This window comes from Sturnira hondurensis, unplaced genomic scaffold (genome assembly GCF_014824575.4).
Source record: "Sturnira hondurensis isolate 20B ecotype Veracruz unplaced genomic scaffold, ASM1482457v3 Scaffold0005563, whole genome shotgun sequence".
Lineage (NCBI taxonomy): Eukaryota > Metazoa > Chordata > Mammalia > Chiroptera > Phyllostomidae > Sturnira > Sturnira hondurensis.
Window position 1 is genome coordinate 4,722,529 of NW_028078194.1, and position 21,493 is coordinate 4,744,021.

The 21,493-nt window shown below is 43.9% G+C and overlaps 1 protein-coding gene across 4 annotated transcripts in view; it reads right to left on the minus strand.

The window, feature by feature from the left end:
• MYOF (myoferlin) overlaps positions 1 to 21,493 on the minus strand; it is a 146,250-nt gene that overhangs the window by 49,414 nt on the left and 75,343 nt on the right. For all 4 annotated transcript variants that reach the window (XM_037047371.1, XM_037047370.1, XM_037047373.1 and 1 more), the window contains 7 exons: positions 17,313 to 17,490; positions 15,953 to 16,077; positions 12,379 to 12,485; positions 9,983 to 10,175; positions 8,666 to 8,821; positions 5,115 to 5,246; positions 1,773 to 1,936 (listed from right to left, as the gene is read on the minus strand). In XM_037047371.1, the coding sequence (XP_036903266.1) occupies positions 1,773 to 1,936; positions 5,115 to 5,246; positions 8,666 to 8,821; positions 9,983 to 10,175; positions 12,379 to 12,485; positions 15,953 to 16,077; positions 17,313 to 17,490 (1,055 nt within the window). The remainder of the gene's footprint in view (positions 1 to 1,772; positions 1,937 to 5,114; positions 5,247 to 8,665; positions 8,822 to 9,982; positions 10,176 to 12,378; positions 12,486 to 15,952; positions 16,078 to 17,312; positions 17,491 to 21,493) is intronic.

The following is a 21,493-nucleotide window of genomic DNA, read 5'->3' on the forward strand; positions in this document are numbered from 1 at the left end:
TAGGTAGGCGGCCAAACCAGGTCATTTCAGACTTCAGACTCCAGACTCCATGTGGGCACTTGAGAAACCTATACTGACTCTCCGCCCTGCCAGTTTTCCCCTGGGATAGGCAACTGTTCTGACAACCCACAGAGGAAAGCACAGGGGTTCCAACCCTGACTCAAGTCTTCTGCCAGACATCCACTCAAGTGAGGTTTCTTTTTCCTTGACCATTTCCATATCCTTTCCCTGCCATATTCTCCCCTAGAATCAAGCACTGGAAAGAAATCAGAAAATAAATAGTCCAAACCATTTGTATAAATTGGACTCATCCGTCACTTCTCTGGGCCCCAGAGGAGGGGACAGAGCACCTGGCTGCTGCCTGTGAGGTCCCATCCAGGCCTGACACGCGTTGACCTTCCTGCTTTTCCAATCACAATGCCCCCTGCCTTTCCCTGTCCTCACTAACCTTCCTCCCTTCTGTCCAATTCAAACCTCATTTCCCTTCTCCCTACTCGCGACCCCAGCTGCATCCAAAGTAAGCTACCATGGGTTCGAAGCACTCATGGGCCAACACTGAGTCTCCACCGACCAGACACAGCACACTCACGCCCCTCCTCCCCTAATGCCTGTGTGATGACAGGAAACAAATGTGGACAGAGACTGCAAACTAGTTTGAGGTCTTAAAATCCAAGTCCACAGCTTGTTTTCTTCAAACTCAAGTATGCTGTCAGGAAGTGCAGGGAAGGACCTCCGGTCCCGGTGCTGTTGGCAACCCTCAGAAACCAGGCTTTGGTTTCTCCCAGACTCCGGGGAAAACACGAGTGCCACTCTCGACTGTCTCCTTTCTTTCCTTTTTAATAACAGCTTTGGAGATATAATTTACACACCATGCATTCATCCATTTAAATGGCTCCCTCTATTGTGTTCTCACAGATGTCCCAGCAGAATAGTGGCCTGCTGGCTCTAAGGCCCAGGCTAGACTTACAACACTCCCAGCCTGAGTGTCTTTGGATAACTTAACCCCTTCAGGTTTCAGTAAAGAGCAGATAATACTATTATCTATTTGGAGATAAATCTGTGTGTGTGTCCTGAATCTCTGCACACGGGCCCCATCTTTGGTTACAGGCTCTTTTCAAGGATGTTTACATCATAGGAAACTTGGGAAGTCAGAGATGGTGTTTGTCTGGAGCAAAGAGCCAGCATGCTTACTACCCATGATAAAATATTTGGGTTCCCTACACTCAGGGTTCCTCTCCTGTTACATAATCCATTGCACGGGCAAGTGTCATGTGGCTGTCTTCTTGCCTCCCTGTTGGAACAGGGGCTCAGAGAGGTCAATGTTCATCTCAGGTGTTGCTATTGCTGTGGGCAGTAAAGTCCTTATTCTCTGCAGCAGGAATCCGGTGTCTCCCACCAGCATCCAGCAGGTGATGTTGCTAAACTTGCAAGAAGGTAAAAATCTCAGACCCTTGATAATTTTTGACACTACGTATCTTGTAGGGCCGTAGTCTATATTCAGTAAGAGGACGTCAGTGCTTAGCTCACAGCTTGACACAGTCACACATAATAAGTTCTTCACTCATGTTAGTACCAGGGTCTTTTTGTATTTGTTTGTCCTATAATGGAACGAGGATGACATTTTTTACATTTCTATGAATTTCTATAGACTTTCTCCTGCTTACTGGGTGTTACATAAATATTATTAAAAATGATGACAGAGAAGATTCATTTGCCAATTTCTAGAGAGAAGCTCCATGGGCACCATTTTTCTCAGAAAATGAAAAACTTACCTTCTTTCAGGATCAACTGTCCAGTTTCCTTCCCATTCCCAGCCTTTTGGAGGCAGAAAGAATTCCCTCTTGAGTTTTATTTTTCCTGTGACGTCAGAAAATTTATGGCGACTCACTAATCCAGAGGTGCCCCATTTTCCAAACATAAGAGCTTGATTTTCATACTATTGAATAAAATAAAAACAGAGAAAGACCATTAGAGAGCAAGAAACAGAGCCAGCCCATGAGTTTTCAGTCTATCTAGGACTTAGGCTCAAAAGTAATGGAAAGAGAAAAAGCTTTATACTCAGAAGGTATGAACCAACCTTGGTCTGTTACTCATTATGCAACTTAGGGTAAACTTTTTATCTAAGACTCAGTGTTCCCACCTGTAAACTGGGGATAAAACAATACTCTCTTCCTTATAAAGTTGTCCGGGAGTTCAAGTGTGCAAACGACTGTGAAAGAGTTTTATAAGTAGTGGTACATCATGCTGGTTGTTTCCATCATTATTTTGGATGGCTCCCCATTGTTCTCTGAACCTGATCTTTTAGAGACCCATAAGAAGTCCTCAATTCACGAATATGCAGGCTTCTAAGTTTATTTGCAAGCCTACTGCCTAGAAGTTGGGGCACATTTCACCATAGAAACAATATTATAACTGATGCCACATCTCCCAGGCAGTCCACGAAGAACTCACTGGAAACATGAAGGTTGTTTAGTATCTAAAAAAAGTTCTGAGCCTCAAATTGTACTTGAACAACAATTTTAAAAAAAAGTTCTGAGCCTTCATCCCCAGTGGTGGATAAACCAAGACCTTTGGGGAAGCAGGTTTAGTGGCAAGAGCAGACTCTGGCTTACAGGTCACTTCTTTCTAAGTTAGAATTTAGGAAGCTACAGTGATTTGACCTTGACCATGTCAGCTATCAGAAGGGTTGAGATTCGAGAGGGTGAGTGTACCTCTTTGGGTACAAGCTAAAATTTTTATTTGTCTGCTGATGAGCTCATTGAGAAGATGATTTGCATACGTGATAAAGGAGTTTTGGCTGAAGGAGGAGGGAAGAAGTTTGAGTAGGGGCTGATGGGGAAATTGAGTTCAAGGACACATTAGTACCTGCCTCAGATATTGACTCTGAGTGCTGAGAGGAGATGACTATGAGGAGCAGTGAAAGGAGCTCTTGTCACAGGGGCTGTCAGACTTGAGAGCAAGTGCACAACTGCTTTGGTTTCCAAGTGACAAAGACACAGAATGCAGGCCAGGCACTCCTATCACTTCTGCTTGGAAGCCAGATTTTGCTGCTTCCAAGGTGCTGCTTGGAAGCCAGTGTGGCTGGAGTAGGTAAGGAGCTTGGCATAGACAAGAGGGCGTCCGCGGCCATGAAGATGGGGGCTTCGCATGGCTTTGACATGGTGGCCTTTAACCAGCAGTTTGGGGAAGGACTGTTAGCACATGGGAAGCACCTCAGAGACTGCCAGATGAGGTCTTGTATTTGCATAGGAAGAAAAGAACCAGGAACCCCCCAGGTATTCAAAGGCTGTTAGAATCTGGAGAAACTAGAGTCATACAAAACAATTGAAATGGGCAGATCATCTCTTTACATGAGTTAAAACCCCATTCTTTGTGGGGAAGGATCTGGAAAAGGGAAAGAAGGGAAAGGGTGACAAGGACTTGCTCCGTGTTAGCTTCTCCGGGCTTAGCTCCAGCCACAGGGTTGGAAGGCAGGTGGATGCTAAGAAAAGCTACAGGAATGCAGGAGCAAGTCTCCTCTGTGTGCCCTGATGCCCCCCACTTCACACTGCCCATTTGACTGGTCATCAACATCCACCACTCAGGGCCGCCACCTCTGCAACTTCCAGCTCACCCTCTATTTATATCCAATTGCATTTCTAAGTCTGCACTGTAAGGACTTTTGTGTCTGTGGTGTGTTTCATTGTTTTTCAAAGTGGTCCACTGATGACCCATATCCACTCATGCTGGAACCGCCTCTGGTGCTAATCTCTAACTCAGCTACAGAATGAGAATCCCCAGAGAGGCTCTGGCAGTGAATGTGCTTAACAAGACACCCAGCTTTGCAATCATTGCACTAGATGACGTATGTGATCCTTGAGGACACCATCAGTACCTGCCTCCATGCCTGGTATAAAGCCATCCACCATTCCCTAAAAGGTGGAGATACAGACGAATGGATGAACGGACTGATGGATGGAAAGGTGGATGGGTATAGATGGATGGATGAATGGATCTATGGATGGATGAATAGATTGATGGATGGATATAGATAGATAGATGGATGGATGGATGGATAGATTTTGTTATCATGTATTTATTTATTCATTCAATAAATATTTATGTGTCAGGCACTGCTAAATGAATAGAGTAAAAACAGCCCTGGCTGGTGTGGCTCTGTGGATTGAGTGTGGGCTTGCGAACCACACGATTGAGGTTCAATTCCCAGTCAGGGCACATGCCTGGGTTGCGGGCCAGTTCCCGGCGGGGGACTCATGAGGGGCAACCATACATTGATATTTCTGTCCTTCTTTCCTTCCCTTCCCCTCTAAAGATAAATAAATAAAATCTTTAAAAAAATAGAGTAAAAACAGAAGATGGCCATGGGTTTCTTGCCTAGCCAACAGATCAGAACCCCAGTCCTGAAGCAGCCGTCAGGTATAATGTCAGGCAGCAGGAAACATACATGACTTAGCCACAAAGAAAATAGTCTCCCTTCATTTACTTGAGCATAAAGGCCCATCTGTAGAAGAACAGAGCTCATCCAAAAATCATCAGAAGAGACCCACTAAATACATCTAATAAATTTATAGTGATAAGCACTTTGAGTTAAAAATAGTATATAAAGCAAATCCAAATAACTCTGCTTTTAGCTGTGAAGTTTGTAAAAATTATTTTTATTGGTTTCAGTGTAATGAGACTTTTAATAACTCAGGTACTTTTAACTCGGCAAAGGTTGCACAGATTATCTCTAGGGTCTTCGAAATGTTCAGGAAGCATTTTCTTTGCCCTCGGGCAAGCCCACCTGAGCACCCCCCTCAATGAGAAAGGGGGCTGCTGTGACTTAAAGGCTCCTGGCCCCAGGTGGGCCCTCAAGCTCTGCACCTCTCCACTGCCCTCACTCCTGGGTTGTCTGAGTGTGAATCGCTCTGCTGTGTCCCAGTGTTGACAAGAAAACCCCAAGTCAGTCTCTCCCTATCCCCTCAGGTTCAGAACTGGGGTTAGGCAGGTGGTTTAGGTATATGAATGTCTCCCCTAAGGATGAAAAGTAAGCATACCTCTTCACACACACACACACACACACACACACACGCACACACACACAGAGGAAAAGAGAGTGATGACATTAAAGGTACCATTTCAGCAAAGACGGTGAACGTTCCTTCTGCGAAGCTATTGAACTTCTTCTCGACAGCACTTAAGCCCAGCCAGATGTTCACCCGCAACTGCACGGGCACCTTCAGTCCATTGCTCTTATCCTGTGGGTACTGTGGGATGCACAATAACGTGATACATTACGGTGGGCACAGCATGGGCTGGGACATTAAGTTCAAGCCAAAAGCAGACCCAGCATCGAATCATCACTCTCACTGGTCCAATGGCATGTTTACACAGTTAAAATATTTCCAAAAGACCCTACAGCAGAGATGAAAACATGAGCTACAGCCGTGAACGGTCCTCTAACTGATCCGCAGACCCGTTTGTCCCTGAGACCTTAGGTCAGCAGTGGGCCAAATCTACTCTCCTGATCATGCTAGGATGTCACCCGTCCTTTTCACTGTATTGGCACTGGAATTGCTGGTGTGAAAGCCAGACGTGGTGGCAGGAACCAAGGTGGTGATGCCAAACTGCACCGGCAGTAACGGTTTTCTTCAGCACCCCCCACAAGAAAAGAAAACGCCAGCATTATTTAAGAAGTTCCTTGATAAAGCAGTAAAAATACTAATGGTATGAAATCACGATCAGTGAGGACAGCTTTCTCAGATCTCACGTGATGAAATGGGAAGTACACGCAAAGTGCGCGTATTAATAAATGTATGTCTTGAAAGAAAGCTTGTGCAATTGCTGAGCTGAATTAGCCTTTAAAAAAAAAGAAATACCTTTCTTACTTGAAACAGTGATTGACAAACAAATGTGGGTTTGGGGCAGATGTTTTCTTGAACCTACACAAAGCGAGCCTTGTTATGTCCAGGACAACAACTGGACTGTATTTTATTGCCAATGATAAAATTTAGATTTTCAAGGAAAAATAAGAATTTGGGGAAACTTGTACTGTCACATGAATGTGATCACTTCCCAACACATAAAGGCCCTTCTTATAAGTGATACTGATGGATGTGACTTTTTGATATTATACGATGATGTCAATATCAGGGAGATCAGCATAACTCAGTAAACCAGTATTTTCCAAATGGTCAGTGTCTGTTACAAAACCGTGCATGCATGGATTAAAGCATCATTCAAAGTACAGGATAGACACTGGATCTAAATGTAGCAGACAGTACGAAGTTCACTGATGTGGTTTCCGATTCCACATTGCAATTAACCTTTCTAAAGCTACCACTTGAGTTTGGTGCTGTATCAGAGATGAGTATCACAATTATCTGGAAAAGTTCCCTCCCTTTTTAAACCACATACTTAGATGAGGTCAGATTCTCTTTATATCCTTCATCCAAACAACTTATTCCATCAGAATAAATGTAGAAGCAGATACAAGAATCCAGTTACATTTCTGTGAGGATAGACACTAAAGGGGTTTGCAAAAATTTAAGACAGTATCACTTTGCTCTCTGATTTTTAAAGAAAATATAGTTATATTTTATAAAAACATGCAAGTTACATTAACAGGCAATGGGTTTATTATTATTTTAAAATGAATAAATATTTTTCAATGTCTCAGTTTTAATTTCCATTACAGTAAATATTAATAGATATAGCCCACATAAACAAAAGCCCTCTGGGGTCTTCCCACAACTTTTGTCAAATTATTATTATTATTATTATTATTTTGTGGAAAGGGGTCCCAAGACCAAAAAGAACCCCACTGAATTAAATAATTCTCTAAACTAGATAATGAGTATTAACAAAATCAATAAATACATAAAACATCCTCTTACAAGCACTTTGCTATTTATCCACTGAGTTCTAAAATCTAACACAGAGAAAACCACCCTGCCTCCTCTCCCACCTCCTGTGAAATTTTATTTATTAATCAGTTTGCTTCCACCAACTGCTGAGGTCAATTATAATTGTGGTTCTATCTTAAGTAAAATTTATCCCAACAAGAGGTACTTGAAGGAAGATAATCACTCTGGTTCTATTTTCACCCTCCTGATTACAGAGCAATGAATACATTTATTAAAAGTTAGCAGATGTCTCCTTGTTTTAAGAGAACACTCCCCTGACTGCTATTTTTTCTCTTACTCTGTATTCCTTCCTCCCAAATCCAAAGCACTCAGATGGGGTCGGCCATGCAGAGGGATGCTAAACGTGCAAGAGGGGACTATTCTGATCCCTGCTTCCAGCCCCAGGGCCTCCTTGGGTTTTGCCCGTGCACACAGAGAGCAGTTCTTACTCCAGGATCCTGGGTTGGACTTGCGGGTTCTGGGAAGCTCCTGAATCATATGCAAAATTCTGGATGCATGTGAGATGCACATTCATTCCTCTGCAGGAGAGTGCCGGCAGTTTTATCAGGTGCTTAAAGTATCCAATGACTCTACAAATGTCCCAAATTCCTGCCCTGAAGTATGAATAATTCTCAAAAGTTTTCAATTTAAGGGCCCATCAGGTTATGGAATAGATTCTATGGACTACCTACGTGATTTTCTTCTTTCCTCCCCACCCCCTTCCAATCACTCCCTAGAAGGGAAGGGAAGAAAGGCATTGCTTTGCACGAGGCTCTAGACATTAGTGGAAAATTCATGCCAGAACGCAAAGCCCTCACAATGCCCTCACAATGCCATGTTACCATCAGTGCCACAAAGGCCTCTCCCAGAGTCCTTGATCGAATGTCAGCAAACCTCGGACCACTCTCTGCGAGTGGTCCCTCTTATACTCCCTCTTATCTCGCCATCATTTGACGAAAGGCATCAGCAGCAGTCACAGGGTGACAGGTGTCATATGTTTTCCAGTATTTGCCAAATCTGAAATCCTCACTTAATTTTTAAAAACCAATTTTTTAAAAATATAAAGGTGATACAAGTTCACTACAGAAAATTTAAAAGCACCAAAGCACAGAAAGTAGAAAATAAAAGTGATCTGTAATGAACGTGTGTTTTTTCAAATTTACTATTTCTGTTTACTATTAAATTAGTCCCCTGGCCCCCCAGCCTCTGAAGGTCAGTAGGAGGGGTCCTCTACTCCCCTGTTCTTCTGGTCTGCAAAGGTTAACGGGAGTCAGAAGGTACCCAGCACTCTCTGGGTTCCTTTGGGATTACGGCCCCAAAGGAATGGCCAGAATGGGCTGGAAGTGATCACGGGTGCCCTAGCCATTCAGTGACTGGCATATTATAATAAAGCAGCCCCTTCTTGTTAGGGTGGGCCGGGATAGGAGGAAGCCCTGGCTGGGCTCTGCCAAGACGGACATCCTCACAGTAACCTGAGTCCGAGGAAGAGACCATCAATGCTGTATTGCTGCTTTGTTCAGAGGGCACCAATCCCCAGCTCCCACGGGGAGCCAACGAAAATAAAACCCCACGACATTCCCTGCTTGGGTGGGACTTCCACGGCCTCATCCTGCAGACCGGGGAACCTCACCTGGGTGCACAAACCCCAATAAAGCTCTTTATTGCCTATTTTATGGCTGATTGGCATTTCTTTCTCGGCGGAGCCTAAGAAAACCTCTCACTTCTCAGGGATGTGGGTTTTGCATTCAACTAGTTCACATTACACAGTGATGAAGCCACACCTTCAGAAAGATGGTCTGGATTTTCCCGCAGTATTTCCCACATGCATTCTCCCCGCTGGTGGAGTATAAAACCTGATGTGCAGGGATGCGCGCATAGGCCAGTCTTTTCTCTCCGCGGATCATCCAGATAATAACGTCAGGCATACTGTTCTGCGGCTGGTCACGGGAGTGGGTAGAAAAGGAAGCAACGCTGGAGTTAGTCCAAATGCAAAGGGACTTGCAGGCTGAACTCTCGGGGCTCCACTGGGCAAACAAACACTGTGTTAAGGGCTGTCTGTCCCACATTCCTGAATCTCACATCTCCTAGAACCTCACTGTGAGCCCACAGGGCTGGCAGCAGGCTGTGGCTGGCCCAAGGGCAGAGAGGAAAGGGGTGAGGGGGGCGCTTCACGTGCCAGGAGCCCCACCTACTCAATGGGCTCTGACAGATATTTCAGAAAATACTCCCTCTCATCTCGCCATCATTTGACGAAAGGCATCAGCAGCAGTCACAGGGTGACAGGTGTCATATGTTTTTCAGTATTTGCCAAATCTGAAATCCTCACTTAATTTTTAAAAACCAATTTTTTAAAAATATAAAGGTGATACAAGTTCACTACAGAAAATTTAAAAGCACCAAAGCACAGAAAGTAGAAAATAAAAGTGATCTGTAATGAACGTATGTTTTTTCAAATTTACTATTTCTGTTTACTATTAGTCCCCCCGCCCCCCAGCCTCTGAAGGTCAGTAGGAGGGGTCCTCTACTCCCCCGTTCTTCTGGTCTGCAAAGGTTAATGGGAGTCAAAAGGTAGCCAGCACTCTCTGGGTGCCCTGCACTGTGATAAGCCCTTTACACTCATCATTCTCTGTAATCTTTACAAAACAATGCTGGGAAGTGAGCACTACATTTATGTCCATTTTTCATATGGGAAAACTGAAGCTGAGAGGGTTTCAATACTTTGTCCAAGGTTGTACATGGTAGATCCGGATTCAAAGCAAAGTCTTCCCAATGCTAACAAAAGATGGCATTTAATCCATCAAGGCTACATTATCACTCTACTTGAAATACTCTGACTGTATTACAATTATGATAATAATTTGTTGACTCTGAAGACCTTTCCAGGACAACCAACTCAAAATTTCCTCTTCTTCCCTGACTTCAGTGACATTCACCCCATTACCCATTAGCCCAATAACTCCTCGATTTCATCATCCATCAGATCTGGTCAATATCCAAGGTAATGTACCAGATTTTCCCACTACTATCTCCAGCCTTGCACCATTCCACAGAATCCTTCTTTCAAATCAAGTGATATTCGTGTAATTTAAAAATCCTACCTCTTCTGTCAGTTGCATTAATTTATCGAGCCAGTCCTCGATTTCCCCCAGCGTGGACTTCACCTCTGTGGCCTCAGACCTCATCCTCACTGCTGCTTCCTGAATCTGGGAGAGAGATCTGGACCGCAGCTTTCGGATCTGAGTGTCTAGAACCGTGACATTAGCTTTTCCCTCCACGACAGGCAATGTGTATCTAAAAAACAACACAAAACAATAGCAGACACAAAAAATGATACAGAGTTTGCAGAATTGCTTTTTAGGCTTCAAAACAGTCAGAGTCTTTTGTATTTGGTTGCCATCATTCAAACCGCACCAGTTTCTAACAGACTCCACAGCGTGAGCAGGTTTAAATTGCCGTAGATTTGTATCTGGCATTGCTTGATCAGGTGCGCCAGCTAAGACTCTCCTCACTCTCAGGAAGAATGCAGAGCAGTAAGATCTCAAAGCAACTCTTTGAGTTTGACCCAAGGCCCATGGATTCACTGGAGAGAAGACGGACACAGCAGCGGCAGCTGGGAGCAATGGCCTTCTCTTCCTTTGCTTCCTACAATCATTGTATGGACCCACAAAACCAAGGAGTGACATTAGAGACCATTCAGTCACAGAGACCTTAACTTAGGGACCCCATACCCCAGGTCCTCTGTGAGTGGGCCTCCAGAGGTCTGTGAATCCCTGGAACCTTTAAGTGTGCCTTTGTGTTGACATGCAGTGAGGCGTAATGATGAAGAACACAGGCTTTGGAGCCAACTATCCGGGTACAAATCCTGGCTCCACTATTTACTAGTTCCAAGATCTCAATAAAGTCTGAATAATGTTGCCACCATCATCTCATCGTTGTCTTCTTCCTGTCATAGTCTGCTTGTCATTCAAAGGAGCTCAAGAGTTCCCAAGAGGTTAAGAACCTCTTAACCTCTCATGTAGGGAAATTGTGCAGGCCACATTCCCATTCAAAATGAGAAGTCTGGACCAGCTGAGCTGGGGCCATGGCCTCCTTCTGCCAGGGCTTCCCTGTCACCATGGGAGCTGGCGGTGACGCAGGGTGAGGTTGTCACCAATTCCAAAAAGTTCTCCGCACAGTGTCTCTACCTAGAACTTCCACTGGTTTGAATTTCACCCAGCTTCTTAAACGAAGAAAATCGTAGCACGACTTCTCTTAAACACAAATGTCCTGTTACATGAAGTGTAAGAGATTCCACTTTAATTCTTCAAGAAACAATTCACACGAATTTGATTTTTCAGGAACAGTGAAAATAGATATTTCTATATTTTCCTCAGCAAACCCTAAAATTCACATTTTATACATGAAAGGTACCACCCAATGTTTCTGTTTGCTTGCATTAGTAATTACGACAATGCATGGGAAGGGTTACATCCCAAAAATGATTCTTGGAGGCATAAACATATATACAGAGGCCCAGGTGACGCTTTCAGTAATTAGATCTTGACGGTGTGAACCAAGCAGAGGGAAGAGGAGTTGCCCTCTGGGCATCAGATGCATCATTTCACCTCCTTGCACCTGTTTTCTCATCTATAAAATACGGAGACTGGAAGAGATGACCTCTTAGGACCCTGACTGAGATTCTCTGCATATGAACAGGTGCCCCGCAGTCCTTTCATCTCAGCGGCACGTCAGTTGCCTGCTTACGCCGCTAGAAGGCACAAGAAGACCAGGAGACTTAGGGCAGTAGCCCAGAATGGGGAAAAGTATCTGGTTCTTGCTGCTTGTGAGAAGTATTCAATATGCTTTTCTTTTGGAACTTCCCTGTCCCCTGCTTTATTAGCCAATATGTAAAATGAGTTTGGGATGAATCACTTCCCCCTCTGGTTTCCAAATACCCAGAGATCTGAGCTGGTTCCCCAAGTCACAGTTAGGAAATGTTCTCTGGCACAAGTCAAACCCACTGGTTTTATCTCAAGAAGGCTTGGCCAGAGTGTTGACTGGGCAGTAAAAGAGTAAGTAAAAAGGCTGTTTCTGAAATGTGCTGGAATTACAAACAATGTACTGAATGCCAACTAACACTGATACCCTTTCCCCAGGTCCCACTCTCTGTGGGATCCGGGAGTCACCTTTTCTGGAGGTGGATGGGAGGCAGAGGCACAGCCCTGAGCCCTCCTCACCTCCCCCACCCCTCGCTGGGGCTGGGCTGGAGTTGCTCCCTGGAGCTGGGCCTCTCAGCCTGTCTGGGCCGCTTCTGAGTTGGCACCAACTCGGAAAGCGGAGCTTTTCCTGGTGGTGATTCAGAAACCCCTCCCAGGGACCGCCTTTTGAGAAGCTTGACTAGTTCAAGTTCATTTTTCAGGCGAACACTAGAGACAATTTTAGAGGCTCTTCTAGTCTTACTGCTTAAGGGAAGGAAGCATGGCTGGGAATTCTGAGATACACAAAATCAGTATACCTTGTGTCTTCTATAACGTCATCGATCAGCTTCAACCATATTTCAGCCAACTGGTTTGCGGGAATTTTACCTTGTATCCCTGATTTTAGAGCTTCTATGTTTGATTGCTGAAGAATTTGGAAAAAGAAGGAATAGTTGGTAATTGTGCATTATGCCATTATACCCCGTAAAGGTTTAACTTTTCAATTAAAAAAACACAAACAGAAAAACCATTTTTTTTACTTTTAATAATGCTCAACATAGCTTATCACTATTTATTTTTCTTCAAAATACAGTCAACACTGATATGCTTAGGTAAGAGGATGACCTTTTCATATAGCTTTGACCTTTGAAACTGTGGACAAAGAAGTGGTCAGATACTAAAACTGACCAGCTCAGGGGAGGCCCGCATGGTGGTCTTATGAACTCAGAGACCTAAAGGAACCACAAGGGCTGTTCTGAAATTAACACTTCCTAACAACAAGTAGGTCATGGTGGATGGTACATCCTAGGCTGGCAGCTTCCTTGACAAAGGTCAATCTTTACCTTAACTGGCCTGTCTAATGTCAAAGTAATCCCCCTTTTCAGACCCCTCTGGGCACTATCTCCCGGAACACAAGAACACAGAACCCCTCATTATTAACTTCTTTTTCCTCATTCCACCTCTGTACTATAAACGTTCATTGTTAATGATCCTGTGCCCACCAGTGTAAAGTATTTGTCTCCTCATCTCACTTTTTGCCCAGTCTCAGAGTTCCACTCCTCCCTTTCGCTTCCTGCAGCCTCCCCAATCTACTACCATTTCTCATTCACTTGAAAAATGAGTTTCAAGTCACTCCTTATTCCTCCTCTTTTGATTCTAATGTATAAAATAAGGTGCAAAACTGACATTCTCTGGACCATTTTCCTAATCCATTGAGATTTTTCTTAGCAATTGCATCAGTTTGGTGCAAATAAACCCATAAAAATTCTTACAGGTTCAGAGGTTTCTGGTATCAACAAAACAATGTAAATATTTTATGTGTTCAAAAAGCAGTAAAATAACACCAACAAAAGTGGGGGGAAGAACCCAAAAATAGAATATAAAATAGAAACAAATGACCTAACTGTATTTCATATGACTAACATGACGGAACTAACCAAAGTAACTTTTTGTCACAATATTTTGACTCAGTTTAAAGGAAAGAAGAAATCATAAACATATCAAACTCTAATGAGGCTTTTTTTAAACAATGGTTCTATCTTCGGATTTTAGGACTGAACGAATGACTAAGTAAGTTGAGGGCAATGAAAGCCACATTTCTCGCTGTTGGAGAAGGAAGTTCTAAACCTAGAAACGGGGAAGGTTAGAGTAAAGCCTGAGGCATTGGCAATGGAATTAGAGTTATCCTTTAAACTCATTGGTTTTAGTTTATTGACAGACACAGAAGTAAATATATGTGTGTGTGCTTACACATGTGTGTATGTGTATAAGTTTGTCCACTTAGAAGGCCTGGAAGCAATGACATCTGAGGTAGTAGTGAGCACTCTAGTTTTTCACATGCCATCCCCACTACCAGGACCCAGGGCTCCCTAGAGAAGTGGTGATCCCGAGGCTGGGGCAGGGACAGCACAGGATAAGCCCAGAACACACTATGTCACCTTGAGTGTCTGCCAACAGACAGGTTGAGAGAACACACACTGTGATTACCAAAAGTCCTAACCATGGGAAGTCACCTTCTGTCCTGATTAGCACGGAGTTAGAACACTTCGGTCAATGGAGAAAGCTGATAAGAAATATAGGGGGGAAACACCAAAAACCTGTCAGGGAGGAAAAATCCTCCTCTACCCTTCAAGGTTCTTCTGGCAGGACTAATAACCAAATTAACATGAGACAGGTTAGCAGGAGACAAACACATTAAACTTTCTTAACATGTATACCTCCTGTATACATGTATGAGAGCCAGGAACACTGAGTAACTCTCCAAAATGATGGAAGACATCACCTGAAACGCCACCTTCAGCTAAAGAAGAAAGAAGATGCTGAGGGTGGAGAGTCAGTTATGGTGGGTCACCAGGAAAGGCACCAAAACAAGGGTCAGACTGTCTTGCAGACGGAAGCCCAGGCCTTGCGCACAGGGAAGGCAAGCCTGAGTGCTGGGAGGGAAGCGCCCTCACGGAGGGAGACTCCCTCACAAGTGTAAATGTTTTCTCCTAAAGGGAAACTTCTACTTGGGTTTGGGTTTCAGAGCTTCTCCCAAGTCCACTGCTTCTTAAAATTAACCAGCCCAAACAATCAACACCCCAAAGAGGCGAGTTTTGGGGTAGCAAACTCTGCTCCCCTTCACGCTTAAAACATAACTAGAATAGAGGTATGATCAATTCTCCACCAATCCCCTTGACATGAGGGATTGGGAATTGATACCACTACACTGTGTATTCAATCTAAAATTCTGCTTTAATATTATCTTTATACCATAAAACAATATTTTTAGATTTTCCCATGGAGTCTTCGATTAGGTATATTTCAGGACCCCCACATGTCTTGCTCCAGCCCTGACAGAGGTTGAATCTTAGAAAAATTTGAAAATCAAAACCCCAATACCAGGCCCTGGCTGGTGTAGCTCAGTGGATTGAGCACAGGCCTGTGAACCAGAGGATCGCAGTTCAATTCCCAGTCAGGGCACATGCCTGGGTTGCAGGCCAGTTCCCTGTAGGCCAACTCCCAGCAGGGAACGCACGAAAGGCAACCATACATTGATGTTTCTCTCCCTCTCTCCTTCCCCTCTAAAAATAAATAAATAAATAAAATCTTAAAAAAAAAATAAACCCAATACCAGATGGATTTTATACAGATACTTGAGAGAAGTAACTTAGTATCTTTATCCCAAACACGTTCCCTTTCCCCTCATCAATGTCAACTGGATGGATGATTACAGACACCACTGTGAACCCCACCCTCCAGAGGAGGAGAGGTCCTCTAGTCTTCAGCAACAGGCTCTGGTTTCTCTGAGCCCGCCTCTTCCCATGGTAGAGATTTTTACTGCTTTAACAGCAAAGCTCTAAGCCTTGCACATTTTTATCGGAATGAACCATGCTCCACACATATGCACAGACAAATCGTGGCAGACACTGTGAGTTGCTGCCCCCCCTTCAATATCCACCTCCCTATTCCATAATAAAAGAACTATTATCTGGCCACATGCCAGCCCAGACACAGCCTGCATTCCCCAACTTCCTTGTGGTGAGATGTGGTTATATGACTCAATTCTGGCCCATGGAAAGTGAACATGATGAATCAAGCGTGTGGCTTCTGGGTCTTTCCCTTCAAAGGAAAGAACTGTGTCATCTTCTCCCTGTCCTCTCCCCTTCCTCAGACAATGACAACTCTTTCGTGATGGCAGAGCAACAAGAGGGAAAGAGCCTGGGTCCCCAACACCACTGAGGCTCCACACCGGCCTTGCATCACCTACCTCTGCTGTAACTAAAGAAACTGTTTTTATCTGACACACAACTCTCTTCTGAGGTCTTGTGTTATGGTGGCCTAGGCTGCATCCTAACTACTATGTAATTCACTTTGTCTGGTGAAGAGAAAATGGAGCAAAGATAAACTTACCAGCCGTTCTGCCATGACTAGGAGAGTGTTTACCGCATCCAGGCGATGACTAATATCCTCCCAATACGAAGTCAGGGTAACGACTGGCTTTGTGTGGGACCACGGCAGGTAGTAATAGTAGTTCCCTGGTGTGGAACACGGAGGGTCAGTGAACACTGGACACTTCAAACAAACATGTTGATTAAAGAGATGTGCAAACTGGGCTACTGTTTAATTGTACACTTGGGAAATGATCTAGGGTGGTTGGGTTCTTTAATTTCATTCATTTAAGCAACTGAGAGGGAGAGAGACCGTTCTTATTCATTCAGCCAGTTTTGGAAACCTCTCTAGAATACCCAAGTAAACCACACAAAATAATCTTCAGGATTTTTTGTGGTTCAGGGTCATGTGTCTGAACATCACTGATGATGACAGAACATAGAAGCAGAAAACACAGAGAGCACTGCACATTAAAGCGCATGTGTTTGTCCCTGAAAACTGCGGTTCTAAATGAATATTTTGTTAGAAGTGGGGCAAGAAAAAATTTTTCTGTTTTTTAAAAGCTTTAGCTGGATACATGGGTTTTGGTATTACTTAGAACCTTAGAGTGATTAAGAATTAATAGCTGACATTTTCTGTCACATTTTCTATTCAACACTGCTTTACAAAATTTAAGTCAAAACTATATGACACTGTTGGAACATTTTATCGGAATTTCTCCCTCCCTTCTCTGTACTCTTAAATCATTTGTCAATATTTTTTAAGAGAGCATTCTCATACCCTGTCCTCTATTATCATTTATTTTATGCCCTAGAGTGTAAGCTCCGTAAATGCAGGGACTGTTTCTCATCTATCTTTGCTCAAATACGGCCGCATAATTCTCACAGCAACTGTGAAGAAGATGAAGAAACGGAGGGTTAGAATTCAGGGAGGTGGCTAAGGGCATGGTGCTGGGGAGTGACAGCCAAGGCCAGAAGCTGGATTTTCCAGGCCCCGAGCCCGAGTCCTGTAGGCTTCAACTACTTAGTCTGCATGACGGGGGCCTGGGAGGGCAGAGGTGGGAAGAGGCAGGAGATGCCTTCAGGCAGCTCAGGGTTCAGCAAGTTGCCATCTTGTGACTGTACAAAGCAGATCCAGTGTCCAATTTGGGCGTGGGATGGGGCGTGCGGGTCCAGCCCCTGACACCGGACACGTGGCTTCTTTGGTTTGACTAGTCTTGAAGGTGCCTGAGCTCCAGTCACCTCTCTTCCCCATTCGACCTCCCCGCCCCCCACTAAGCATATACTGGAGATAACGGCTGCCAGAGGCAGAAGGCCCGGCACGTTCCTTGCCCTGTGGTGCGCCCACTCTAAATGTATACAAGACAGAATGTCAGTCTTACCATCAAATATGGCACGGCTGTACTGAGTGGTTGATGCCAGAGGTTTACAGGTGGAGTCAAACTTGTTGCCGTAGTTCCCGATGCTGACTTCAAACTGAATGGCCTCGCCAACATCTTGCAACATGGTGGCTGAGTGGAACACGGCACACAGGCTGTACTTTCGCCGCCGCTGATATTTCTGTAAAGTACAAGCAGACACAAGGTTCATAGAAACTCCCTTTGCTCTAATTTACATGTAGATTTCTAGAGAATATAATTCTAAACATTATAATTAGTGTTGAATTAAGCCCAGTGAAGAATGTTCTTGAATCTAGCGGTTGATAACCTTGTACTCATACAAGTGGGCCAAGATAGAATGTTCGCTGCAGCAGTGATTGAAATAGAGGAAAAAATGCAAGCAACACAAATATCTATTGATAGGCTCCTGGTCAAACACATTGTGCTACAACCATATAAAGGAATGAAAGTTTATAAAATATTTAGGTGGATCCATATGGGCAAATATGGAAAACAGGTATTTAAAAATGAACCCATCGATATATATTTTAAAGACTCTATTTTTAGAGAGAGGGGGAAGGAGGGAGAAAGAGAGGGAGAGAAACATCAATCTGTTGGCTGTCTCTCACATGCCCCCAACCCGGGACCTGGCCCACAACTCAGGCACATAGTCATGCCCTGACTAGGAATCAACCAGCGACCTTTCAGTTCACAGGCCAGCGCTCAATCCAGTGAGCCGCACTAGGCAAAGCCAATATGTATTTAATATTGGCATATGCATGAAGAAAGTCTGGATTAATAAAAATCAAATTGTTAACAGTAATGGTGGGGCATATAAAAAGATTATGGTAACTTTACTAAGTTTTACATTTTTTATCGTCTGAACTGTTTAAGTATTAGTTTCCTAATCAGAGACAATAAAAACTTTGAATGTCAAATTTAAAAATAAATGAAATTAGGTGAATTTATTGTTCTGAAATAAACATCAAACCACCTTCCTCTTCCCCTTCCTTCCTTCCTTCTTTCTTTCAGTTACTGGTTTACTGAGTGTATGTACGTGTGAGGGAATTGAACTTACGGCCGACAATGACCACATTGAGTATTTATCAGTCTAGGAGACATGACCAGAAGTTCTTGAAATTTCCCTTCACTTGAGCACATAAAATCTCTTCAATCCAAATCCGGTCCCAAACCCTTTCTTACTTATTTTTCTTACTTTTTTTCTTCTTTGTGGATCATATCCCTACTTTGCATTCTTCAGTCAAACAGAGCAGCAATACAATGGTTTAAATTGCTGTACTTGATTATGTCCTAGGCATTCTGCCATTTAATACCGTCCACATCCAGAGTTTGTCCGGGACCCCCGTTGGTATGCCCAGTCTCTGCATACACTGGCCCAGCTTGGCAGTGAGAACATCAGTGGTTACCATGGTGCAGCCCAATTGGCTATGTGCTCTGCTGGTGAACTCATAAGACCCATGAGTGCCAATATTCAAACTGCACGACAAATTTCTCACCATAGTAAGTTTAGTTCAAAAGCCTCTAGAGAAGGAACTCCCAGGTGTGTAGTCTTTCAACTTTAGATTTGGAGGCCATGTGGCTATCAAACTCTGGCATACGATGACTTTTTTGGTGTTGTATTTTTTTTTTGTTTTTTTCCATTGCTGCCTTGCTGCTAATTGTGTACCATTATCTAAACAGTAAAGGAGTAGTAACTCTCACTTCTGGGAGGCTAATAAAAATGACTTGATTCTTACAGGATATTTAATAACTGATTTTTCTTCCCTTCCTTACGCATCCATACCACAGCCTTTATTCTATAACATGAATCACAATCACGGCTGGGTCTTCTGACCTGTATGATGCAAGAATGTGGTCATCCATTTAGAGAAGTACTCAGACAACTGTTCTGAAGTTTATTTTACGGGGTAGAACACACATAACGTAAAATTCATTCATCTCACCCATTTTTAAGTGTACAATTCCGGGGCACTCAGTACATTCACATTTTCTGCTACATTTCGCCACCATTTACCCACAGACTTCTTTCTGACTTAAAAACTGAAACTCTGTACCCATCATATGCCAACTCCCCATTCCCACCTACTTTCTGTGTCTGCGAGTTTCACCACTCTGGGTACCTCATGTAAGTGAAATCAAACACAATTTGTCCTCTTGTGACTTAGCATAATGACCTCAGGGCTTAGCCGTATTGTAGCATGTATCAGAATTTTCTTCCTTTCTAAGACTGAACACTGCATTGTACTGTTAAAAGGTAAACCGAGGCATATCAACATTTTTAAGTTTATTTTATCCAACATCTATTGGAATCAGGCAGCAACAAGCCAGAAGGGGTTAGGAGGGCTCTACTGAGAGGAGAAAGGGGAAGGTTTCACAGAGCACATGAGGAAGGCAGGCAAGGAAATCATTCAACTGGTCGCAGCTTAAGTGGCTGCATTCTTTGGAAAGGCCTCATCGGCTATTTGTGATTCACTGCTTTTTGGTCTCCATGTCCTAACTTTGAGGCATTTACAGGCTTAGGCTTTGCTTGCTTATACAGGGGGCTGAGGCATTAGGGCCACCTCAGTCTAATGGCCTCTTTGTTTAATTAATTTAACAGTGTGCATACGCCACATTTTGTGTATCCATCCTCTGTCAACGGACTCGTGGGTGTGGCTTCCACCTCCTGCCTACTGTGAACAAAACTAATACGAACAGGGAGCACAGGTGTCGGTCTGAGTCTCTGCTCTTGGTCCTTCCAGGTGTCTGCACAGCAGTGGATCCAGTGGATCGCTGGATCATACAGTGATTCTATTCTTAACTTCTTCAATATCTTTAACTTTTACGAATGTCTGACACCCTAGGACATCCCACGGGTACAAAATCTCAATTTTGGTTAAAGAAATTTTCAACATGGTATAACTGAAACCTCTAGCAGGATTTCTTCAGAAACCCTTCTGAGTCACGATATTTTTTGGAAGCCTTTCTGAAGCATTGGTTAGTAACCTTAGCTGCATGTTGGATCACCTGAAGAGCTTTAAAATATACTTATATCTGGGCCCCACTTCCCAAGATTCTGCCAATATCATGAATTTAAAAGCATCCCTACCTTAGTCCACTGTAACTTTGGTAGAGAGGGGCTGGGGGAACCTCGTCACTTGTTAGGAGTCCCCTTAACACCCCACAACTAAGGCTCCTAAACTATCCATGGTTCAGGAATGTTGTTGGAAATTCTGAATTTGGTTTGAATTGTCGTATGAAAATAACAAAGTGGGAAATTATTTGTATTAGTCAGAACTTACATACACAGAATAACTTCCTTTTTTTGTAAATTTGGATGGTATCAGAGAAGGGAAGGAGCAAAAATGTAAAACATAATTTGGGGCTGAGTCAGGGCCAAGAAAAAAAGTGATCAGTTAATGGAGCCATCCGTTAATGCAGGGGCTGCAGGGCGCAGGGATGGTGTGTGAGGGGCACGGGTGCTGCCTGCAGCTGCTTGGCTCTGCCTGCACACCTCCACGGGGCCGGGATTCCATTGGAAATCTCTGGATTTCCCCACGAATAACCTGAGTCACCTGCAGAAACCCTGATAGGACCCTCACCTGAGAGGTTCTGGCCTCTGAGACACTAATTCAGGCTTCTGACCATCACTACACCCCCCAAAAGAGTGGGTACACACTGTGAGCAAGTTGCTCAGGATGGAGCCATTCCTTGGACCACTCTGCAGGTCCAGACTGCAAGAGGGGCACCCCTACCATCTCCTTTCCTGCCCCAAAGCAAGCTGTCCAGGAATAGTGCACTTGAGAACTCTGCCCTTCCCCCCAGCTCCTTCCCACTTCCCCTGCGCCCTCAGGACACAAGGGGCAGAAAGAAAGAAGGAACAATCAACACCACTTAGGGGAGTCTGGAGCCTTAGCTTTCCTTAGCCCCTGCGCCCCCTACCCCCACGCCTTTTAGGAGACTTGAGGCATAACTGCCTGTCACAAAGTTAAGGCGTGTAAATTACAGTCTTAATTTGGACAGTCTGTTGGACACAGATGGGTGTTCCTTCCGTTTTAGGGCCTTGGGACTCTCTGGATAAACACACTGTACTTTGTAGATGGAGTTGGTATAGGGTGGAGTTTCAGAAGTGAATTTAGGGAAGGGGTGATTTTTGTCAAGCAGGATAAAGGGGAGCAGGTAAC